The 26,087-nt window shown below is 37.4% G+C and overlaps 1 protein-coding gene across 6 annotated transcripts in view; it reads left to right on the forward strand.

Moving 5' to 3' along the window:
- The window catches only part of RNF38 (ring finger protein 38), a 107,339-nt gene that overhangs the window by 76,908 nt on the left and 4,344 nt on the right, over positions 1-26,087 (forward strand). For all 6 annotated transcript variants that reach the window (XM_039724081.1, XM_039724087.1, XM_039724082.1 and 3 more), the window contains 9 exons: positions 1,824-2,017; positions 6,981-7,194; positions 9,227-9,394; positions 13,216-13,386; positions 14,983-15,144; positions 18,140-18,246; positions 19,776-19,860; positions 21,356-21,477; positions 21,792-21,891. In XM_039724081.1, the coding sequence (XP_039580015.1) occupies positions 1,824-2,017; positions 6,981-7,194; positions 9,227-9,394; positions 13,216-13,386; positions 14,983-15,144; positions 18,140-18,246; positions 19,776-19,860; positions 21,356-21,477; positions 21,792-21,891 (1,323 nt within the window). The remainder of the gene's footprint in view (positions 1-1,823; positions 2,018-6,980; positions 7,195-9,226; positions 9,395-13,215; positions 13,387-14,982; positions 15,145-18,139; positions 18,247-19,775; positions 19,861-21,355; positions 21,478-21,791; positions 21,892-26,087) is intronic.

Consider the following 26,087-nt stretch of genomic DNA (forward strand, 5'->3'; position numbering starts at 1 on the left):
TGTTTTCACAGAAGCTGTGCTCTCAAGGCACTTAACTGGGTATCTCTTCCAGTTTGGTGTTTTTTTCTTTCTTTTTTTTTGGTGCTGAGCTTCTCAGGACTAATAACCTTCTGGAAGAGTCACCCTTTACCTGGACATGTACTGTCATAAACCATCAGGTGCATACCTGCCTTTTGACCTATTTTTATCTAAAAAATTAAAGTGCAGTTAGTTAAGGAGTTCAGAAGAGATTGAGCAACAAGCAGATGCATGCATTATCAGGCTGGTTCTCTAAGGAAGCTGACTGCTTTAGGTAAGATACAGTAGGGGAAAACCACAACCTGTGTTAAAGTATTTGAGGACAAGAGACTGAAAAGGTATAAAATTTTGTAAAGAATGGCCTCAAATCAAAGAGAGGAAAAATACCTTTTGTCTCTTGAACACCTGGACGAAACTTTTCATTCTTAAGAGGAGTGTCCTTGCACTGCAAAGAATGCTGGCGTACAAACTATATGTTGATGGAAACCTACCAAGAAGCAACTAAATACAGTTCAGAAAATAAAATGCCCCTGTAAAGCTAAGAGCCAGGAGAGGTCCAGAGTCCAGTCTACAATTAAGTCTGAAGTGAGACCTCTGACACTCTATGGGGAGGAGACAGTTCTGGAACACAAAGCTGTTGCAGACAAGTTGTTTTCTCTGCTTCAGCTATCTGCAATTACATGCAAATGTAATTGAAATAGTGTGGTGGTGGCCTGAAACGGAAGTGGTGGACAAGCTGGAGGGCAGCTAAATACTACAAGTTTGCTTGCACTAGGAATTCTGTCAGAGAAGTTCTTGTGATGCTTGGACTCAAGGATAACTCTAGTGGTAGTTCATATGGTTTTAGTTTTTTGTTCAGTTGCTGATCTCTGAAGTATGATGTGTAGTTTTCTGTATTTTCAGTTGTCATGTCTATTAACAGAATGGTGTGTTTTAATTTTGGCAGAATAGTGGGGTGGAGGGGAGGGATGTTTATTGCATTTTCTGCTGGCTTCATAGGCATTACTATCACGAATTCATTCTGAAGAAGAGCAACAGCTGTATTCGATACCATGGACATTCAGTGAAAGTTGTGTTCATGGCCAGCTGGGAAAACATTGCTTGGAGGTGAATGACCTTCATATCATTAGTGCTGGAAATTTCAGGCACTGTGTAGGCCTTGTGGAGTTTTAATGAAGTTTAAGTTTTAACTGGGGATTGATGTTTGTTTTTTTTTCAGGTTATGTGTATGAATGGTTATGATTACATGAATAACTAGAAGGATGAAGCATCTCTGTGTTGAGTTAGCAGAATTAAAATTGGCTGCAGTACAGAGCAAATGTCTGATTAGCTAGGTGCAGACCTGATAGGAAGGGGGTCCAATGCAGAGAGCAAGCTCTATGTACCAGCTGCTTACTGACTAGTACTGATTCCATTGCTGTGAAGACTGTGTTTGTACATCTTCCCATGCTTCTGTAGCCTGTAAGTGCTATGGCAGGAGGAATGTAAAATAGGTAATGCCATATTTTCTTCATTTTACTCTTTTCTGATAGAGTTTTGATTTTGCATGGATGTTGGAATTTAATATTTTAGTGCTGCTAAAATATAATTTAAGTAGTAATTTTTTCTAGGGGCTACGGAATAATAAAATATCTGTGTTTATAAACAAAATATAAAAGTGAATACTTGCAGGTGCTAAATTTCATAGTGTCTTCAGTCTTCAATGAGTCACTCTTAATGCTAGGTGCAAAGCAATACTGAAGTATGGATTTCAATTCACTTATCTGGAGGTTGGTTTTGTTTTTGTTTTCTTTGCACTGGTATAGAGCGAAGACAGTCCTAGTCCCAAACGACAACGCCTTTCCCATTCTGTCTTCGACTACACCACAGCATCACCAGCCCCATCACCACCAATGCGACCATGGGAGATGACATCAAATAGGCAGCCTCCTTTGGCTCGACCCAACCAACACCACTTCTCAGGGGAACGATGCAACACACCTGCACGAAACAGGAGGAGGTAAGCAAGTTGTGTAGCTTGGGACACAAGTTCTTATTCTTTTTGATTTTAGCTCAAGGAAGGTGTATTTTGGGTAGCACTGACTAGATTATGCATGGTAAACTTGTTAACATTTCTTTTGAGCTGTAAGATAATGCAGTTGTGACTAAAAGGCTACTGGGAGTATTTCAGGCTTGTGCATCATCTTGTAATTTATGTGACAAGTCAGCTTGAGGAAAAGCGTGTTCCAAACATGTTTTATTATGAACTTAATTCTCTATTACTTTGCACTGAGGTAAAAAGCATGTAGAAAAGTGCAAGGAAAAATCTTTCTCATCAGGGTACTTTTAAAGGTGTTAAGAATTACTCACGTAATACCTTCATTTTCATTACAGTCACAATTTTTTTTGTACTTAAAACCAATCAGAATAACTATGAGAGACAGGAACTGGGGAGATGAGAAAGTTGGCATAGTATCAAATGTTTGCTGAGGTAGGTGATTCACATGTAGTAGTAATTAGATTTTAATGTTAGTTTTAGCTTGTGGCTAAACTCAAAGCAGAGATTGTGGAATAAGTTCCAGTGGTCATGGAAGAGAGAAATTGGAACTGGGGCCTGGATGGATGATAGTCTAGGAAAACATGAACTCACAGATTTTTATTGCTATTCTAGTTAAACAAATTATCCAAAACATAAGCTTTCATTGCCTCACATTCTGCCTTGATAATACTGAGTCATCTTATGCAAGTTAAAATACGCAGTCTCTGCTTCTAAGAAATGTTTTAGCTTGGTTTGAACTAAAAAAAAAAAGTGTCTGAGTGTCTGTCCTTTTTCATTAATAAGAAATTTAGGCTTAAGATCTATTTAGCTAGTTTTCTTCAGATTCCACAAATCAAATTTGTCAACAATGATCAGCCAGTAGTTTTGAAACAAGAGAGCTTAGAGCATGTTAGTTTTGTATCTTTGCTTCAACTTCATGAATTTGAAAGCCTTCAGTCAGTGGCATGTAAAATATGCAGCTCTCATTGCAGCTTATTGCTCTTAGGAAAGAGGTTAAGTAGTGAACTTAAAAAGGGTGTTGTGAAGACAGATCAGACCTTTCATATAGTTTGGTACAAGAATGCTCTGTTAGGAGCATTTGGCTGGCAAAATTATCTTGACCTGAAATATTTCGAACTGAGATGCCTAGATTGTGTGCATTCAGTCATTTTTGTTTGGTGTCCAGTCAGCTTACGTAAATTTCTTTGCAGTGTTCATTAACATCTGCAGAGTTCTAACTATCTGGCTAGCTATCTAGCTAAATGCTGGACAGCAGAATTTATACAGTTTGGATATACTGTGGGATGGAGGATAAGAATGGAAATGTGTAAGGGCTGCATGTGCATGGGACAAGTGTCTTGCCCTTCAGATGCCGTCAAGTGCTAATGAAGTAGTAGCCTGTGCCTTTTTGCAAGTAAGCCACTTGCAAAGAGGGAGACACCTCATTGCAAAGCCATCTGCAGTCTGACAGGAACTGTTAGGATGGCTGCAGCTTTATGAACACAAACATTACTCTTTCTGGAGACAGGTTGCTTGCTGGCTAATAACACAAGTTTTTGCTCTCATCAGAGACACCTGAATGTGTCAGTACTTTGTTTCCCTGCACTTGAGTCAAGGCATTTTTTAGCTTGGGTGCAGTGTTGCATTTGAGCTAGCTCCTTGTCAGTTCCACAACAGCATTGCACCTAGTTTCTTCTAGAACCAGGATTTTTAGGGAGAACAATACATACATGTTTCTTGTTTTGCAGGAGTCTTTCTGAGTCTTAAGAGTGCTCTGGAGTCTTACCAGAACTAATAGCCATTCTCATAGATCAAAAGCTTGAGTCCTTAATATCATTGTGAGTGCACTTGCTGTTAATGCTTTAGGTGAGGTTATGCCTATGCTTTTGAAGCAATTTTTTTGTTTTCCCTGCTTTGTTTTCACTTCTCATTGCAGAATGGTTTCAGAGTTCATCAGGTTTTCAGGTTAAATTAAGATGAAAGGTGAGCTCCAGCTGAAAATGGTCATTGAGCTCAAGGAAACAGGCTAGGGCAAGTGCAGGCAAAACCTTTGAAGTGTGTGTAGTGTGGACATCACTGCCCTAGTATCATCAGCGTTAACTCCATCATCCTACCAATGGACTCCTTTTGGTGAGGACAGTCTGTCTTGGGTATTTTTATTACCTGGTTTGTTTGTTGTTTTTTTTTTCATTACCCGCCTTATTATTTTGACCTTTCCTCTTGGTATCACTGATTTTGTACTGTGCCTAACACAAGAGCGCCTCAGTTTGTTGTAGTTTTTTATTCTGATTTGTTGTAAGCAAACAAGTACTGCATTAATAAATACAGCCTTCTGGTGTGAATTTGCAGAAAGATTATTTTTGTCTAGATACTTATGTATAGTACAGATAAATTATGAATGTAAAAACATAATGCATGCCTGTGTGAAACAGAGAAGGCCATTCCAATTTATCAGTCATTGTGAAATGGGGGGTCTGTACCATTGCTGTGCCTTACCTTTCATCTGTGCTTCCTTTCCTCCTTGTCTTGAATGTAATTCTGAACTAAAGGGATTCAAGAATGTCTTACTGCAAAGAAATCACCCTTGTTAGAAATACTAAGATCTGCACATACTAACTCTGCAGTTATGGATACCTTTTGATGGCTGTTCTTACCTGAGGGTAGGAATTCCTGCAATTTTTTCACCATTTTCATCCTGTCTCTTTGTTGTAACCAGGCATTTACCATATTTATACTGTGCATGTAGCAACAGAGGATTTTTTTGTGGCTGTTTTTAAAGACTTCAAGCACAAGTTCATTACTAAAGTTTAATAATAGTTTATGATTGTCTTGACAATTATTCTGAAGTAATTTCCAATAATTCAGAAGCTAATAAAGCTATGTATCCAGATGTTCTGAATTTTGCTGACTGAAAAGATAGTATGTTTATAATTCTGCACAGAAAAAAATCCAGCTTTGCTTTTTTTGCAGAGAATGATACTTTTTCATTAATTTTAAAAGACACTCCAGAAGTTTTCCTAGCCTTTATTGCTTTTTCATAATTCTGGGTTCATGGAAAAGTGAAACCAGGCCTTTTAACCAAGCCAGAGGCAAGACTAGTTTTATGAGAATTACCTTGTCTAAGAAGCCACCTTGTCTAAGTGCTGGTAGCAGTTAAGAGAATTCCTGTTCTTCTGAAGCACTGGTGCTGTCTGTTGTAACTTTCCTCTATTTTTGGAGCTTTTCCAAAGAAAAATCCTCACACAGGTATTTTTATGTTAAAATATTCAGACCTTTTCTGTTTCATAGCAGAAAATAGCAAATTTAAAACAACTGAGTACTCCAAACAGTAAAACATCTTCTGCGTTACTGGTTCTATGATTAGAAATTATATATGCCAATTTTACCTAACAAGAATGTAGCAGTTGTATCATATTATTATTAATAATGTTAATAATACAGAATGCAGCAAGAACTTCAGGAAAGAAAACTGGATATAAAATACATTAGTAAAAACAGAACTAAAATTTAGGTTCTCAGTGGTTAGAAGAAAACACAGCTTGTATGTTCTACAATGGTAGTTTATAAAAATGAAGGTAGCTATGCATATTTACATTCTTTTGGGTTTTTCTTTGCCTGGCCTTATGCCTTCAGTCTGACCTGTTGAGAATTACCAGTTGTTACAGTTCTAAGAGAGGCAATAGTGTCAAAAATATCCCTGAGGTAGGGTAGAAAAATAGTGGCTTGAGACATTGTATCATATGCTCACGGTTGCATCTGTGTAGCTGGTGATGTGGTCTCACTTTACCTGAGTATGTCTTTTTCGTGCAGCACAAAAGTTGGACTCAGCCTGAGAAGCATCTGGGATTTGCCAACAAGGTTGCAGCTTTATATGATTTTGATTTGGTAATAGCAGAAGTTCTGTTCCATGCAGTTGGAGACTACGTGTTCTAGTAATGATCACAGATTCTTGTTGTCGCTTCTCTGCAGTTTAGGTCCTTTAGCCTGTTTCATAAATAGGAAACCATTTCACCCCATGTAGCTTTAATATGTTATTGCTTCTGGAACCTGTAACTTGTGTGTGTTGTGGAGATTGGAAGGAATGTGCCAAAAGTACTGCAAGATCATTTTGTGCTTCAGTGCTTTCCCCTTCCAAATAAATGAGAAGTGACTTGTTCAAAACTTCTCATAGTGAGTTTATCACATCTGTGTGCATCATTTTCTGAGTGCTGAACCTGAGCCAGTGGTCTCTGATTTCTAGAAGTTTTGTCTCAAAGTAATTGCAGCTCTACTCAGAACTTGCACACAATTATATAGGAATGCATAATCAAATCCTACACCTGTAGATCAGTTGCTCAAGCAAGTGAGCAGTGATCTAAGTCTGTCTACAGAAGTTCTCCACTCTGGAAAAGAGACAATACCACAATCATAATTTCCTGGGACCTCCTGGAGAGAATTTTAGAATGCACTCAGTTACGTAGTGAACACGTGAGAGCTGAAAAATCAATTTGTTTCAGAGAAGTCTACTGTTTTGTCTGCTGTCACTAAGCAAGCAATCATTCTGTGTGTGGTTGAAACAAAGACCCTCGGGAAATCTTGATCATTTAATGAAGGATTTTTACCTAGATAGAATAAAGGCATTGGGATATTGTGAAGATTTCGGTTTTGACTTTTGAGCATTACTGTGGCAATCCAAGTGTCATTTTTTTAACAAGGTAATATTTACATAGGAGTTCTCCGCTTGGTTTCCCTAACACTATTAAGTTATGCTCTGTTAAGCATTTCCTTACTGAAAAAAGTATAATTTACAAAGATTCTTGCAGTTCTGTCAGTAAAAACTTTAACTTGTTCCAGTAAAATTTTCCAGTTAAAAAAAATCCTTGATATTTGATTCTCTTGAGGTTTTAGTTATTAAGAAGGATTTATGTCATTTATATAACTTCTGATTTTTTAAATGCATTTTCAGTCCTCCTGTTCGACGTCAGAGAACAAGGAGAGATCGTTTGTCTAGACATAATTCCATTAGCCAGGATGAAAACTATCACCATCTCTCCTATGGACAGCAGCAAGCAATAGAAGAGCCTCGAGCCTTTCGCCCACCGAATGTATCTCCTCGTATGTTGCACCCAGCTGCTCACCCACCACAGCAGAATGCAGTGATGGTTGACATTCATGATCAGGTAAAATTTTTAGAGCACAATCAGAAGTCTGTTCAAGAGGTGCTGTTTAGTTTTGGGGGTTTTTCCCACCATCTTCAAGATCCCTCTCCTCACCAAATAATCTCATCTCATGGTTGACAGTGAAAGTCACAAAGCACTAATTTCTATTTGACTTCTTACAGAGTGATGGTTTTTATTGAATATTATGCGTATGAAGCATTGTAGTAGGCAGTGAAAAAAAAACATAAAAAGTTCACACTTTTAATAAAGAAGATTGATACTTAACAATTCACCCTTAAAAATTTGTCAGTACATGAATTGGCATATTTCTCTATGTCTGTCTTGAACCTTTTATTTTGCTTTTGTAATTAGTTTCTTGCAAGAAAGATGTGCTATGACACTTACTAATTATGTATTCTATTTCACATTAAATGCTTCACCTTAGCTTAGGAGTCATTAAATAGTTAAAATGTATTATTTAGACGTAGAATTCACAATGCCTATAGTTGGTTGTCTACATAGCAGCAGAACTCAAAATAGTTTTGTTGTATAACTAAATGAACCCTCCAAGCCTAATCAACTCCTCCTTAAATTATATGAAAAAATTATATTTCAGTTGGTCCAGAAAATAAATAATTCCTCTCTGTGACAGCACTATGTATAGAATTCTCTAACTGAGGACCTGTAAAAGAAGATCCAATTATACTCTTGCTTTATGTTGTAAGCTCATGACAAGTCTGGCTGAACAGTTTTCCATTCCACTGCCAAACACCATCTGTGATCAGATGTATTTCCAGATTGACTGAGGTCTTCATGGTGCTGCTTTCCAATTCAGGGGCATGAACATTTTGAGAAGTCTTTTTTTTATTATTATTATTATGAGGAACAAACATTCCAGGATCACATATAGCATTGCACTTACGCCCAGCTTTTTGTGGCAGAGCCAGAACTGGTTCAAGTTCAGTGTCTTTCCTGAGCCTGGTTTCTGTCATTATTGATGTTTGAGATTTAACCTGTGTTCAGCAATCTGTGTTCTATTTTGATTTCTTTGTCTGGCTGTACATTACCAGTTTGGTAGTTTAGCTCTTTTTGCTCAATCTCACCTTTGTGAAGAGCTGTTCTTGTTCTGTTTTAAATAAGAAGGTTCTGTTTTGGCTGATCATGAAGGAGGAGAGAGCTTTGAAATAATTACTGTCAATTAATCTGTGCTGCCTGACTCTTAAGCCTTTTCAGTTTTATTAGAGCATGAAAATAGATTGTTCAGTTAAAAGATCGTTCAGTGGTAAAAAAATCCAACAAAACCAACAACAAAATTTCAAGCAAACAAATATCCAATGTGGTTTCTAGATGCAGAATACGTTTGGATGTTGGTTTGATGATTAAATTTTACAGATTGCCACTAGTTAGAAAATTGAGTTACGTGGTTTCTTAATATGAATCTGGACAGTTAGGGTCTGCTGCCTCTTAGTCATGTTAACTTTCCCTTTTCAGCTTTCTAGTTAGCTGTTCTGTTACTTAAGTTAGGAGTTTAGCTTAAATGCTGGCCTGAAAGTTAATCAAGAGAGTGGTCTCTTAGGAAGAAAGAAAATCTGGAAAACTGTTTTGTTGTTTAAAGATACAAGTCTCTTGAATTAATACTGACTCAGTCCCTTCAGAACTGAAAAAATTATTGAGCTGCTTGTAGATTAGCTTTTTATGTGGGAGCTACCACCTTCTTATTTCATAAGTTTAATTTCATAATTAACCTGGGGAGAGAAGGAAGAGTAGGCAGACTTAATAGTCTGACGTTCTTCTGGGTGTCTATGGTACCACTGAACTTTTAACATGTTAAGCTGAGAGATCCTTCTTGCCCAGAAATTCTGATCAATAAATAGCATTCCATTGATTAAAACATTTCAATGAACAGAAATTACAACCATACACCTCCTGTTACACTTCCTTTTTGAATGTATTCTGATCTGTAAATAAAAGCTTGTTATCTTACTGTGCTGTGTAAGAGTGTTAAGACTTTACTGTAAGTTATTAAATACATTTTCTTTTCCTTTTGCTGCAGATTCATCAGGGCACAGTTCCTGTTTCATACACAGTGACAACTGTGGCTCCACATGGGATACCACTTTGCACAGGCCAGCACATTCCAGCCTGCAGCACTCAGCAGGTCCCAGGGTGCTCAGTGGTTTTCAGTGGCCAGCACCTTCCAGTTTGCAGTGTGCCTCCCCCAGTAAGTAGGTCTCTCTAACAACACCAGCTTCAATCTGTTTTTCTAGTACAAGTCTAAAAGGTCTTACACAGTACTATATACAGCATCTAGTGAACACTTCTGATGTTGGTATAATGTTGGTCTCTGCCAGCAGTATGTAACTTTGCTTTTCCTGTGGTGCTTTCTGTGACATGAATAAGCCTGTGTGGTACTGAAACAAAATCCTTGATATGACCCATCTATTTTTTTAGGCTGCCCATTGAAGAGTAAGGGTAATTTGCATTTATCATGCCCAGGTATCATTTATCCCCATGAGAGGCAACAAGGTCTGCAGCATGATGCTGGCAAGTCTGGAGTATTTGTGAGAATCAATTCCTTATCTGTCAAATTGATAAAAATCTGTTATCTAATCTGGTGTGTATCCCTGAGGCAGCATGAGAGACCGGCTTTTTCTTCTGTTTAGTGCTGGTAATAGTGGAACAAGGCAATCTCAGAATACTACTCAGAGACTGGAACAATACTTACATAGTAATTCAGAAAGGAAAAAAGCAACATGTCCTAAGAAACAACATGTCCTGAGAAACATCTGAAACTGTACTGGGGCTTAGGTAAATCCATCCAATGCATACTAGTAATTTTACCCTATGCTTTGAATAGGTATATTATCTTTGCAATTCATAAAAGGTTTTGTAATTCAGCAATGCAGTTGTCCTTTTAATACATATAGGAGTAAAGTTCTGGTTTTTGTTTTGAATGTACAACAGTTAATCAAGTGTGTTGGGAGAATAGATCCAGTGCAAATGAATATAAACAGTTAGGTTTCTGTAGTATCAGCAGACAGACTTTATGCTTTCTTCTGTTAAAGCATAAAATTGAGGAATAGTTTTAAGTTAAGAGGGGACTCTGGAGGTTGTCTGGTGGTCACCTGATATAGTACCAACTTCCAAGTATGGAGATTTCATAATGCCTCTAAGTTTCTGCTTCAGCATTTGACTGTCCTTGTGATGAAGAATTCCCTCTGTATATCTGGTTGAGTTTTCATTGTTGCATCTTGGTCCCATTGGTCTTGGTGCTCTTTCACTTTGCTTCTTGAGGAGGTCTTGGATTCTTCCTGTCCACTCTCAGGAAGTAGTTAGACACAGGGGTAAGGTGTTTGCTTACTTTTCTCTTTTAAAAGAAGAACGAGTCTAGTTCTGCCACCTCTTTTATGGAGTTCTCTCCAAGTCACTGGTCATCGTGACTTTCATCAAGACCTGGTCATCATGTTGTCATTGTGTGTGTTTGGCACTGGCACACCCAAAACTGGGCCCAGGAATTGAGATAAATGTCACAGTTTCTGAATGGAGGAGCAGAATCACTTCACTAGTTTCACCAGTTGCTTTCTTAGCCATGCATGCCATAGGCCTTTTTCGCTGAGTACACTACGGGTATTCTGTTCGTGTCCACCACAACCTCCCTTTTTTCCCTGCAAATCTGACTGCAACCAATTAGTCATCTCAGAGAGTCCTGATCCATGGAGTTACTCTTTTCCAGTGCCAGACTTCACATTTGTCTTTGAACTTTAAATAGTTTTTGTTGGCCAATTTCTCCAGCCTATAAAAATATATCTCAAGGTAGCACGTGCCCTCCAGTGTGTCATCTTGCTCACCAGCTTCATCTATGAACTTCCCAGTTTCCTTTTGTTGTTTTCACAATACTTGTCTGTCTCACTGCATGCATAACTATGAAGTAAACAAATGCCATTTATTAGATACCTTCATCAATTTTAAAAGTTCTTCAAAGACCAAGATGGCATCCAGAGGGACATGGACAAGCTTGAGAAATTGGCCCATGTGAAATCTCATGAACTGTAGCAAGACCAAACACAAAGTGCTGCACTTGGGTTGTAACAGCACAGGCTGGGGATGAACAGATGGAAAACAGCCCTGTGAGAAGGACTTGGGATGCTGGTGGGTGAGAGGCTGGACATGACCCAGCCATGGGCACTCCCAGCCCAGAAAGCCAAACGTGTCCTGGGCTGCATCCAAAGCAGCATGGGCAGCAGGGGAGGGAGGGGATTCTGCCCCTCTGCTCTGCTCTGCTGAGAGCCCACCTGGAACCCTGCACCCACCTCTGGGTGTGTCCCAGCACAGGAAGGGCATGGACCTGTTGGAGTGAGTCCAGAGGAGGGGCATCAACATGATCAGAGAGATGAGGCACCTCTCCTGTGATGAAAGGCCAAGAGAGTTTGGATTGTTCAGCCTGGAAAAGAGAAGGCTTTGGGGTACCGTAATTCCAGTACTTGGAAGGGAGCCTACAAGAATGGCGGACTGAGGCTTTTTACAAGGGCATGTAGTGACAGAACAAGATGGGAAATGGCTTTAACTGAAAAAGGGTAGGTTTAAATTAGGTAATGGGAAAAAAATTCTTTACTGTGAGAATGGTGAGGCACTGGAACAGGTTGCCCAGAAAAGATATGGATGCCACTTCCATGAAAGTGTTCAAGGCCAGGTAGGATGAAGCTCTGAGCAACCTGGTCTAGTGAAAGGTGTCCCTCCCCATGGCAGGGGGTTTGGAACAAAATGATCTTTAAGGTGCCTTCCAATCCAGGTATGATATTTCTAAAGTGAAGAACTTTTTTTAAAGCTTGAATGAATAAACAGATAATTTTAATTTCTTTCTGCTTGTAAGTTAGTGGTGCATCATTTGCTCTAACTAAAAAGTGACATGGGCATAGCACAAATCAAACATTTCCAAACATATATAGGAGCTATGATAATCTTTACCACGTAAAATCCTATTTCAGTGTTTCAAAGAATCTCAAGCTTTGAAGAAGACTCTGCAAATTTGTCTTCAGCTATTTCAGAGTTTTCAATATAGTAAAATACAATAAAAATGTATTATAACCATGGAAACACTTGTTTATTATATTTGTTTTTTAGAAAAATGGTGTAGTAACTGAGGGAAAAGAACAGTCAGTCAATATGTAAATGCATGCTGAGTGACATTACTAATAAGAAAAAAGTGATCAAAAGTGGGTAATCTTTCTTTTCAATATTTGATAATGAATATCTTAATTAAATGTTCTTGTAATTGTTAAAAGTGTAAAAGAAATGCCTGACATTCTCAAAACAGATCAAAGCACAGCAAAAAAGAGATCGCAGTTTCCTTTGTCCTCCATATATAAAGATGGAAGTAAAACTCAGCAGTGCCAGAAAGTACATTTCTTTTCCCCTGCAGTGCTTTCATCATTTTATTGTTCAAACATTAATGCCCAAAGTTGCTTTTTTGTCAGGTATTTAAAGGAGGAGAGAAAAAGTGCTATTTCCTGTAGTATCTGTTACTAGGGAGCTGCTTTTGGAGCATAGGACTCACCCAAAAGTACAAAACAAATCAGACTGTATAAATTATTCATAGTACATGAGGTAACAGAGGTCTTTAGGCACAGTCTGACAGCTGAGTCCCTCACCTGCATCTAGAGCTTATAGTGCTTGCAAGATGATTGCTTTGGCATGTTGTTTTGATGATAATATGTGGGAAAAATAAAATTAACTAGAATAACTGTATCTGTTCATCACTTATGAGCCTGTCTAGTCCTGGAGTATTGAAAATCCAGTCTCCTGGTGACATCATGAGCCCCTAGGAGATGTCATGCTATGTTAATTCCTAGAGTGTGTTCTGTAGTAATCACTGTTCCTTGGATATTTGAATGAGTTATTTATGTGTATTTTGGGGGCTTTTTCAACAAGGCTAAAGAACTGTTCTGTTACAATTGTATCTCTCCATAATAAATACATAGAATATGGAACATTGTGTAGGGAATGTTTTTGCTACAAAAATGTATTGTTTTCATTTTATTTCAGATGCTTCAGGCGTGCTCAGTTCAGCATCTACCTGTACCATATGCAGCATTTCCACCCCTCATTTCTAGTGACCCATTTCTTTTGCATCCTCCTCATATCTCTACACACCACCCTCCTCACTTACCTCCTCCAGGACAATTTGTTCCTTTCCAAGCACAACAGTCACGGTCGGTAAGTAATGCTTCATCTCAGTAGAACTGGTGGGCTGGATGGGCACATAGTTCTGATACCTGGTTGAGGAAACGAGGATTTTCTTTCAAATTGTAACCGCTTAGAATGAAGATGAAAAAATACTTCTGAAGTTCAGTGTTTCACTGATTTCGTCATTGCCTGTGCTGTTTGTCCATATGCTTTTACTTCTCTCAGAAAGATGGGTATTTCCTTCACCATCAGGTATTTCTTTCCCAGGAAGCAGAATGGAATCCAGAGGAGTTTGTGTAAGCATAGTAGGTATCACAGAGAAAAAAGCACATGAGTGTTGCTTTTATTACATATTTCTTCTGTACCACTTCTTGATTAATTTTTAAATAACCAGTCCTTTTCCTAGGACACTTTCTTTACAGTTATGAAAGTTACTGATATTGCTTAAGCAGATTTGGCTTAGTGAAACGGACTATGCAAACATGGGAAAATGTGACCCTGTTTTCGATTTAGGGGGAAATCAGGTTTACAGTTCTGGCCCACCATTCTTTCTGTGTGGTTATCTGAGTACTTATCCATTTGTTTGTCCTGGTGAGTAGAAGATGCAGATATTTCAGTAACATAGAAATAGGATATAGCTTTATTACTGCAAACACTGCTGAAACTCCTTCATGCCATGTCTCTGGTGTGGATAGGATTGTAATCACTTCATTACAGTGATGGGAGAACAGTTTCCATCATCCTGACAAAGTGTTTCTTTGTGATAGAAATCTTTGCGAGACTTAGCTTTAAAAAATTTATGGACTCAGGTTTTACCTTGAGTTGCTTACATAGTTTTTTAACTAGGCTGGCATGTCTGCTTTCAGCTCTGCCAAAAAGCTTGCATCACAGTGGTGTGAAAATGTCTTGTTATATAGAACAGGAAAGTAGTATATTCCTTTGATTCTACAAGGTGGCTTTCTTAGCTGAATCTTGAAATTGTGGAATTCACTGTCAATAACAGAATGGTGTATTTGTGAAACAGTGAGAATTCCTGCTTGTTTCTTGGGCACTTTTGAACCTAACTAATGTAATAGATTTGACTAGCAACAAAACCAACCTGAAATCCCATGCTTCTGAAACCCCAGAACTGCTTGTTAGGACTGCTTGCATGACCCTTCTGGGAAAGCATCTGCTTGCTTTCTGGATATCATTATCAGTTTCATCTACTGGAACCACCATGATTCCCCTCCACTTTTCAATTTTTGTGGCACAATTTCAGTTCTTGTCTATGGTTATTTATTTTTTTCTCTCGCATAGTTATACAGTGAGAGCAGCCTGGCAAGAAGGAGAACAAATATATGTCCTGAAAAATGCAAGATACAGGAAATTACAGCCACTCCTATATTTGCTAGATCGCATAAATTCCTGGTCTATAAGCATGGCTAGCTGGAAAAGGTGAATTTATATCAAATGTGTAGTGTTGTCTTTGCTTTCTTGGGTAGTGTTAATGACCTAGGAATTGCTCACCGAGTTACTATAAGTTGATCACAGCAGCAGAGAATATACAGCTGGGACTGCAGCGCTTTATTGGGGAAAAACTGTCATCTCTTATTGCAACAAATACTATATCTGTTTTTTTTGTAGCCACTTCAAAGGATAGAAAATGATGTAGAATTGCTTGGAGAACATCTTCCTGTAGGAGGTTTTACATACCCTCCCTCAGCCCATCCACCAACGTTGCCTCCCTCAGCTCCTCTTCAATTCCTAGCCCATGATCCATTACACCAGGAGGTGCCATTTGGGGTAGTAAGTATTGTTTTTTGTGCTTAGAAGTGCTGTTTTCTGTTGCTTTCTATGCATTCTCTTTCACACTGCATTGACATTCTTGATCTTTATTCTGTAGTACATTTTGTTGAAAAGTCGCACTTTAGCAATCATATTCCATTATTGGAATAGCGGCATATTGTGGTATTTTCTTTAAGCCTAAGTTAATCAAGTTAAGGGTAATTTAATGACACCAGCAAATTATTTCCAGTAACATTATCTGCAGAGTGCATCAGCATTTACTTAGAAAACTTTCCATGTTGTCACATAGTCCAGGACTTCTATTGCTGGTATCACTTAGTGCAGTTCAGAAAACCTGTTGTCACTTTTAGTTAATTCTTCATCATATGTTGAGTTTCCACAGCTCAGGAAAGCCAGAATGCTTTGAAAACAGTTCTCTTTAAGCAGTTGTAGAGTGCTTCCATAATTTAGACTACACCATATATTATAAAGATAGCCATGTTACAAAGCTTGATTTAACTCAGCTTTTGGGGGATCAGTAGGCAGTTCAACTACACCAGCACAAAATAAAATTTAAAGTGGTGCAGGATAAAGTCTGTGTTGAATTTTGTTGAATCATGTGCTTCTGTGGTGTGTCCAGTGGTGCTGCTTCTGGGATCTTTGTCTTGTACTTCAGTCTGCAATTATACTAATCCTGAGATGTGTCAAGGTTTTGTTGTTGTTTGTTGTGGTTGTTTTGTGCTGGTCACTTTAAAAAAAAAACAAAACAGAATACCCCCTCTCCTGCCTGTGTGCCTGGAAGAAATAGCTAGATCCCAAGTTTAGGTGCTGAAATTTTTTTATTGTTTGACATGTACATCAAGTTGTCAGTGGTTTTAGGGGAATATTGTTATTTAAATTTTAAATAATAACTAAATTTTAGGCCCTGCACTGCAGAATATAGAGATACCCTGTCTTCAGTTGTTCTTCATGAAATCACAGAGCCTAGTCAAATGGTTGCTTGCAGTTTTCATAAAGGTTCAAGTAGTGTCCACCATTTCAAAAAGTGATCAACTTACTCCTAATCTGAAAGTGTACTTCCAATGAAGTTTTCAGGCACTATGAGACACTCTGGAGTCCAGGACACTTGAAAGCTTCCATAAACTGCTTCTATTTTATTCAGTATGCTTGTTAAATGAAGTAGTCTAATGATACATGTTTTGCTCGGAGTCAGACTTCTTCATTTTTAAGTTTGGTTGTTAAAGTAGATAGGAAACATAATAACTATTTTCTGCAGATCGTAGCATTTGTCCTTTCTGATGCTTCGGTTCTGTGTTGTTTATTGCTAAGGAGTAGAATAGAGACATATTACAAGTAACCATGTGCCCTTTTATAAACTAATACTAAATCTTTATAAAGCTTTATTTGCATTAACATTGGAATGGAATAGATGCATTTCTGATTCTTTTTTTCATTCAGTAGACACAACACTTTCTAATAATGTTTTTTGATTGTAGAATTCACAAAGCAGTAAAATTAGTATTTCATATGTCTAGTTTGAGACTTCAACCAAAAGGAACCTGGCTCTTTTGTGTTGTTCTTATGTTAATATATTTATATGAATATGAACATTAATTAATTTCATGTATGACCGTGGCTACCAAATTATAATGTTTCTATTGTAAAATTAGGGGATTTTAGGTTAGTCATTGAGAGTGTTGGGCTCTTGTGCTTTCAAATTTCAAACATAAAAATAAAAACGTGTTAGTGAAGGCTTAGAGTGTTCTTTGTTTCAAAAAAATAGGTCTTAAGGCCCTCAAATATGAATTTATTAGGGATACGTGAATTTTGTAGAAAATTCAAAAACATTAGTTGTAGAAAATGCAAAAACATTTCAGTAAAAGATGACAAAAAGTTCCCTGATTTATCCATGGAATTAATGCATTGAAACTTGGGCTTGAGTGTCTCTCTATGTGTGGTCCAGCTGCAGAAATTGTACTAATTAAACCTTCTACATACACCTGAAAGGCTTCAAGCCTTTAAGCCTGAATATAAGTATATATCACTGCTTAAAAGTTAGAGGTTTTTTTAAAGAGATTTTTTTTTTTTAATTCTCATTTTTAAAGAGTTTTTTAAGGCCTTCTTTACTCTAAACTGCTTATGCACAGGCCTGCATAATAGTGCCTGAGCCTTTTATATTTAGAAGAGGTTCAGCAATTCATGTTCTGTTTCCCAAACTAGACTCACTGTAGACTAAACACACAGGAACTTGTAGGGATTTCTGTTGTATATTACCTCTTTTTCACATGAATTGGTATGATTGTATATTATAGATGGGAATAGTAATTTCCAATTGAGGCTGAGGTTCTGTTGGATTTTAGCAGAGGCTGAAATTTTTAAACAATGCTTTATTGAAAGTGGATTTCAATATTGATTAAGAATAGAAAATGTCAAATCATGGGCTCACAGACTGGATAAGGTTGGAAGGGAGGTCATCTGGTCAAGCAGGGCCCCCTGAAACCCAAAACACCACTCAAGAAAACTGCAGACCAGTTTCACAAGCCAAAGTCACGTTTCCAAAAAGGGAAAACAAACAAAGCCTGGGTGTTGAGGACTATGTCCAACCAGCTTTTGAGTATCTCCAGGAAGGCAGACTCTACCATCTCCCTAGGCAACCTGTGCCAGTGCTCAGTCACCCTCAGAGTAAAGAAGTATTTCCTGATGTTCAGACAGAGCCTTCTGTGTTTCAGTCTGTGCCCAGTGTCTCTGGTCCTGCCACTGGGCACCACTGAAAAGAGCCTGGCTCCGTCTTCTAGGCACCCTCCTTTCAGGTATTTAGCCCTCTCTTCTCCAGGCTGAACAGACTCAGCTGTTTCAGCCCTTTTGCACACGTGAGATGCTCCAGTCCCGTCTTAGTGACCCTTTGTTGGACTCTCTCCAGTATGTCCCTGTCTGTCTTGTGCTGGGGAGCCCAGAACTGGACACAAGTTCCAGTTCTGCAAGTTTCAGTTGAAGCTTATTCTCTTCTTTCTTGCAGCCGTACCCACCTTTTATGCCTCGAAGACTCACAGGGCGCAGCAGATACCGATCACAGCAGCCAATACCACCACACCCTTACCATCCCAGCCTATTACCTTATGTGCTGTAAGTGAAAAGTACATTTGCTTCCATGTAGGCTATTAAGAAGTCAGAAAGCATCATGGCACTTTTTATGATTGGACTCTACCAGAGACCAGGCGTATTTCACCTGTCTCAGAGGAAAACTTCCATTTCTGTGTAAACTTCTCAGCCTACTTTTAATAACCAACACCACTGAGCAAGGAAAAATATAAGTGAACAGTTTTTGTCCAGTGTAGTTTTGTAGGTATTTTGAGGCACAGTAACCTCTTGTTTCTGAACTCTTGGTAAAATCTTCAGCAGATTTTAAATGATAGTTCTATGATACTCTTACAGAGGCATAGTTACACTGTTCAAGTTGTAGCAGTCTTCACTTATGGAATAAATTAATTTGGTTTATTCTTAATTTTAAAACACAAGAGGGGGGGACTTCTGTGATGTGTTACTCTTTATTGGCTGAAGTGCTACTCTGTCACAGCTGTCTGTTCTGCCTCTGATTAGCTGTTTCTGGAAAAAATGTGGAACAATTATCATTTAGGAATTATCTGTAGTGGGTTATGGTAGACTCCGGAAGAGAGTTTGGGTCTATGACATAAAATGTATTAGTCTTCTGTGTTCTGTATTAGAAGAAGTAAATGTTTGGAAAACAGAAATTAAATTTTTGCTCGCAAAGGTGACATGACAAAGAAATAATCAAGCACTGACACCAGATCTGTAGATTCTCTCTGTGCAATGTCAGACGTGGCATGAAAATGGCACCAGAAATCTGATTTCAGCAAAGTTGTTCAACTTCTCATCTTGCAGTCTGAGTGTAGTGTCATAGCTTCTTGGCTATTCATTGAGGACATGATGTGGCACAGTAATTCCTGATTCTACTATATTAGTGCTTTGAATTTGTGATTTCCATGTCTGTGGATGAAGTTTTGACCCACTGTACTATCTTGGGGGAGTAAAAAGATTTACTGAATATACAACTAGAAAAACATCTCTCTGATCTCTCAGTCTGAAGCGATTCTGCTTTTACCAACATCACAGTACACGAGAAAGTGAATTTGTGCTTGCCTTCAGGATAGGTTTGTCCAGTAGCAAATCCTATTTATCTTCACTGTGTGTTTTAGGCTTGCAGAAGTTGCAAGGCTTTTATGTTGGAGATCTAAATGGACTTAGTGTTCCTCTTTGGTCTTTTATCCACTTAAGGAAATAAAACATTTGTAAAACCAGAATGTCAAATTTTTGTTAGTTTTAGGCCTCCATAGTCTGTGATAATTAAGAGGTTAGTTTTTGAACTAAAGCTGAGCTTGATTAAAAGTATCAAGTGAAACGTGCATACAGTTAAAAAGTCAGGATTCCCAATATCAGAAAGTTAGCAGAAAAAGCATTTTCCTGTGACTCTTCCACTTCAAATGTCTGTTCGTGACTTCAAACATAATATTTTTGCCAGTTTTGAAAACATGTTGATTTGAGAGGCATCAGAAAGGTTACTTTACTGATGCCAGATGTTTCTGTGTTTTTCTTCAGCAAGATGCTGAACCTTATCCTGTTTGCTTTTGTGGTAGATCAATGCTCCCAGTGCCACCGGCAGTTGGACCAGCTTTCAGCTTTGAGTTGGATGTGGAAGATGGAGAGGTAGAAAACTATGAGGTTGGTGTGTGAACTACAACTACCTATAAAGAACAGATGTTAGCTCAAGCAATAGATAAAATTGTATTTTATTTTACTTTGAATCTTGGTTTTGCTTTTCAGATAAATGTAGTGACTGGGAAGACAGAATCCAAAATTAGTCCTTTCAGATTTTTTTTGTAATACTGAATATTAGAAGTGTTTAGTTTTCTTTCTTGTCTATTGCTCTTTCCCAGAATTCACCTTTCCAGGCTAGTAATCATTAAATTGTTCAACTTATATGTTCACCATGCTACTCTTCTCCTTTCAAAATTTAATTGATTTTAAATACAAACAGAAATTAAGCACTTTCAGAAGAAAAGGGTAAGTTACTAGTTTTATGAGTGTAACTTTCAGAATAGTTTTAATATCATAGGATTAATTTAAATATAATGTTTATAAAATTACCTTACTGCCTTTTCTTCTTTTCCTCTGGAGGGGATGGTAATTCACATCTAGAGATGCAGAACCCTCTTAAATGTCCTAGATAATTATGGGGCTGTTCCAACTGTTGTTTCTTTGCTGGTTCTGAAGCTAATGGATTCCATTTGATTTCTCTTGAGCTAGTCATCATTAACCCTGACTTTTGCATCTCTTTGCCTGTGCTCTCGTTAAGATATCTTTGTAGTTGCACATCTTCAGTTTAACAATGAATGCTTCTGTAATAGTTTCTGTGGTGGCTCAGAAGCAGCATTGTCATCTGAGAACTTGGGCCCTAGGTTCAATAGTGTAAGAAATCAATACCAGTTGCAGCTTTCATAGTATCTTTTCTCTGCACTGATTGTCTGTCACACTGATGTTGTTTCCTAGGCCCCTCATGAAGGAGTGTGAGTTGAATACATGACAGATTGCAAATTATATACATGACAGCATTTTAGTTGCAATTGTTGGCTTACAGAAAATGAACATAAAAATTAGAAGCCAAAAAGCGCCTAAAGTTTGATGATATGTGTTTGTTTTCCAGGTTGAGGCTAAAATCTCCATGTTTTAATTCAACTAGCCCAAGACATGGAACGGGAATCATAAACTGTCCCATTAAACTTACGATTTCTCTCACAAGATCAAATTCTTACAAAGAATATTCTCACATATTCTTACAAAGGAAATTAGTTGACAGTTTCTTTCTGGTTACCAGCACTGTTAATTTCATAGCAGGGTGAGGCGATCCCTCAGAAGCGAATTATTTTTTGAGCTGTGTGGGCAGTCACAGGACTAATTGGAAATTGGGTCCTTGGGAAGTGGGTTTTGAAATCCCAGAGAAAATATCTTGTATAATTACAAAGATGGTTAAGCTCTGAAAGACTTTCTAAGGAGCTTGTATTGTGTGGGAGAACTAAGGTTCTAAACATTTCTTGATAGAAGGGTGTTTTGTGCTAGCAGCTGGTGAAGTGAGATGTGATGGTAGTGCCCAACACTAATGGAACCAGAGCCTGTTTGATCAGTGAATTTTTATATGTCTGGTTTCCATGTTTTGCAGGCACTGCTGAATTTGGCAGAACGTCTGGGAGAAGCCAAACCACGGGGATTAACAAAAGCAGATATTGAGCAGCTTCCATCCTACAGGTTCAATCCAAACAATCACCAGTCAGAGCAGACATTGTAAGTATATTGGTCTCTTTCAAGGATCCATAATTAAGGTGGCTTGATTTTCATTTCTTTAACTTGCAGTCACAGCTATGTCAGAAGAGCAAGAATACTTGATATGTGAAAGCACAGTAAATAAAAAAACCAGCAAAACACCCATAGAACCCCACAGTCAATTCTCAGTTTCCATTGTAAGATGTAGATCACTGTAGCTACTGAAGGAGTAAAATACCTACTGTGTTGCAATCATACCTGTAAGGTTTTGTATGGAATTGCATATTTGTTGTTCTTACATAGCAGATACATTTGAACTTCATTGTCTTTTCTAGATGTGTGGTGTGCATGTGTGATTTTGAGTCAAGGCAGCTACTTAGAGTCTTACCCTGTAACCACGAGTTCCACGCCAAGTGTGTTGATAAATGGCTAAAGGTAAGAAAAAGTAATCCTATCTTAGATGAAATTGATTATGTAGTTTTGTAGGAGAGGGTGGGGATATTTGCTGTTACACTTCATTTCATCTTGTTTCGTGTTTCTGATACTTAAAAAGCCAGCAGAATGGAATCACTGCCTAGGTATTATATTATTCTAATAATTGATGAAGACTGTTTCTTCATAATATTTGGCACAGTGGAAAATGAATATGAATACAATTGTTTTCATTGACAGCTCTTACTGTGTTTTCCACTTGCTTAAAACAGTAACTGTGCATTTGAGTAATACACAACATTAAAGAAGACTTGAGAAAAAGCCAATAATATGGGAAGTATGATACAGAATTTGATAATGATGGTGGCTTCATCTGTTTTACACAGCTTGCCTAGCAAGAATGAGTACCAACCAATTTCCTTCCCCACTTTACTGTTAATGTTGGTTTCTGGGGCAAATAAAGTGGGTTACAAAGGTACGTTTATGTGTATGCATATACACAGAAATGTAATATATACAAATAGAAACTACAGTTTCACAAAATGATTTATCTATCCAAGAGAATTTGAGCAAAAATGAAAGGCTCAAGAGTCAGGACTGTCCAGTAATAGCACTGATTAAATAGCAGTTGTGCAGAAGGCGACAAGAACAAGAAATACAAGTAGATTATGGCAGACACTTCTACAGGCTTCATTAAGCCAGATCTACTGCCAGCAAGGTATTGACTCCCATCTTGCCTCAGTTTTTTGACTATTTTATTCTATTCAGCTTTAATCCATTTACTCTGTTGTGTGGAACATTAGAAACTGCAGTGATCCTATGCTGATATGGTCCCTAGAAAATTAGAGATGGTGTTTGTTGTTTTGGCAAAAGACATAAAACCTCCTTCCCTTTATGGCATCATAAATATGGCATCATATCTTAGCCAAGTGCTAAAATATGCAGTGCAGAGAATGAAAAAAGTCAATATTGGCAGTATTTTTTTTCCTAAGACAATAACAAGAATAATGAGAAGGATTTGAAAAAATGGAATGTCAAATTGCCCTTTGGCTACAGTACCGATAGTAGTCTAAGTCTAAAGCTCCTACAAAATCTAGGGCCATTGTGACTATTAGTAATGCTCATAATTTTTGGTAGAAATGGTCCAAAAGTATCTGAATTCACATACATGCTCAAGAATTAGCAAGAGTAATCTAAACACCTGGTTGTTTTATTTTATATTAAGAAGCCACGTGCACACCTACCACATAATATTATCAGTTTTTCTCTGCTAGACTTATGAAGTTTTGTTCACTTACTGCAAATTAAGAGTAGAGTCTGTATGTATCAAAGTGGTGTTCTTCAGAGTACCTCTTCTCCTCTCAAGCAGCATCCATACTACACATGTCAATCTTTCATTGCATGAAACTCTCTAAGTCAGTTGTGGTGTGGACAGTGAATGTCCAGGGATAGTACTCTCTCCACTTTATGGAAAGAAGGGGAAAAAAAAAAAAGAAAATGTCATTTGATATTCCTTGTGAGATAGTGGACGCTATAGATTTATTATGTGGATTTTTATAAAGACAATTCTTTCCAGGCTATTAATGCAAAAAAAAAATACCTCTGATTCATAGAACCCCTGATGTGTAGATTTCTAGAAGTTAGAGGATCATGTCGGGAAAGTATCATGCGTGTTTGTCTTTTTATTAATGCTCTTTTCTTACCTGACATCCCACTCAGGAGTCAGACGAGCATGTTGAGGTAATCTGTTCTGGACTCAGTGTAACACTTTAAAAGTTAAGAGTTAGTCCTTTCAATTGCTAACGAACTGGCAATAGAATTTGGAACTACGAAGTGAAAAAAACAGATTTAGTTTAGTCTGTTTTCATAAATGTAGTGTACTGTTCTGGTAGTGAAATAGTTTTGCTGATGTTCCCGTCCCATCTCAGAATCTGCATTTCCTAACAGATCTTCAGCTGTAGTATTTTGTAAAGGTTGTCTTTAGAATGAGGTGCAAGATCTGCAATCAAAATGTAGAGGGGTGCTGTTAAACTGAGTAGAACTTGAATTGACATTGTTATTCCAGAGCTGAGTGCAAAATAAGATAGACAACATTAAACCATCCTAGTGCAGGTTCACTAAGTATTTTACTTCTACACCATGTGGGCTCAGTTACAGTGGTATGAAGATGGTATATGCAAATAGAGACTAATTTGCTTTGCAAGCTGTAATAAATTACCTGCCTCTGTCTAAACTTGGTTACAGTTAAGAAGCTAACATCTGAAAGTGATGATAACTGGAAAATATTTTGTGCATTAGTTTTGCTTCTGTCCATTCATTTATGAATTTGAGAGCTTTTTTTTAATGTATCTTGATTGTATATTTATCTGCACATGTACCTAATGCGCATCATCCAGCCAACATCATTCACAAATTCTCCAAGGGAAAGTTAAAATTGTAGCTTTCACTACTTGTAATGTTATTCCCCTAAGTAGACAAAGAAAAAAATTATTGGTTAGTCACTATTTTTTACTGATTTAATCTCATTTCTTTGAAGAGTGTATTTGTTATCTAAGACTATTTCTATAACTATGGAGTCAAATTAATTTTTTTTAAGTTCCATCATATGTGACTTTAGTGAAAGATGTGAGTAAAAGGTTAGTGATTCAATCTGGGTACTTTAAAAATACTCTTCTTGGGTTGTCTGTTGGTGATGATGGCAAAGTAAAAAAACGATCTAAAAATGTTTTGTGGCTTGTGTGCATGGAATATGTGGCAGTACTCTCTTTTTAGGTGGTGAGCAAGTAAGAGGAAATGTTCTATAACAGTGCATTAAGTTGTCCACTTCAGCTAAAATACTTTCTTATTTAAGCAAACTTAAAGACTTAATGAGAGAAGATATAATACAGTGGAGGAAACAAAAGAATTTAAAAGAGAGGGATTATCCTTTCACTTTTTGTAGTATTCCCAGTTCCCATGTTTCACAGTATTTGGCTCCTTCTTACCCTGTATCCTCTAGTCAGGTATGAGTACATGAGAAATACTCTCTTCTATAAAATAAAAGTCATAATTCCAGAAAAGTACTTGACACCACCATGATCTGTCTTCACCTTGAGGGTTAGAACAATGCTAAAAGGAATACCTGCCTTTAACAAACTAGGAAATGCTGTATTATATATAAGAAAAGATAAACTGTAACTATACTTCAGCTTATTTCTGATAGACTAACACCAAAGTAGTGCAATGGTTTTTAGAGTATTCTAGTGGCCCTATAGTTTCATTATTCTAAATGCAGTTCACTTTAACTATAAATTTCTATAAAATATTTAAAAAATCAGTTCATTGTGCAGCACTCTATAGTTACAGCACAAAATTAAGTCTGCCTGGAAGAATGGCAAGTTAGAAGGTCAGTATTACAATATTATGTCCCCCCTCACTCCTCTTTTGATGTCAAAGAGTCATGTGGAATGCCAGGAGGTGGAAATTCATTTAATCAAAGACACAAGAATGCAACTAAATTTAAAGCAGGTGTTCATGTAGGATATTGAAAAGTTTCTTTAAAAGCAGTGGTTTGGTGTCCATGAGTATTCATTTTATCTTGGCACAGTAAGTCTATGTCTGCAACTCCTGTCAGGAAATAACTCCTAATGAATGCTGTTCTGTGGTGCAAGTGGTTGTTACTTCAGTACTGACCTAAGTGAATAGCTTTTGATTTATTAATCCACTGAATGTTTAAGAACATGCCTTTTTGTTTTAAACATTGTATTAGCCAGGCTGTATTTAGAATCAGGCATGTGAAATGAAATTAAATGAAGTTAAATTACTGACTAAGAAAATTTTGAATTGTATTTTGAAACTGCTAGTGAAAGAGCAAGAAATGTAAGTTAAATTGGTACTCCAGTCCATGATTTACAAAAATTACAAAGCAATAAAAAATATGGACAGTGCTAACAGTTGACAGCAGGAAAACTGACAGAAAAAATATACTGTAACTTTAACTTCCATTACTGAATAAAGTTTTTTAGTAATAAATAACATAATACTTTCTTTGGATTAGTTATTGTTTGGATTTCAAATATTTGACAAAGAATTCTGCATTCTGACCTACAGAGTCACATTTCATGATGCTCTTCACTTGTATTTTCATTGAAAAATTTGGTTGCCTTTTGGAGTACAGTGGTTGGTCCTGCAGTTTTGGTAACAATGAAATAGAGAATTTG

Source organism: Passer montanus, unplaced genomic scaffold, assembly GCF_014805655.1.
Source record: "Passer montanus isolate IOZ18808 unplaced genomic scaffold, ASM1480565v1 scaffold52, whole genome shotgun sequence".
In the NCBI taxonomy this organism is placed as follows: Eukaryota; Metazoa; Chordata; class Aves; order Passeriformes; family Passeridae; genus Passer; species Passer montanus.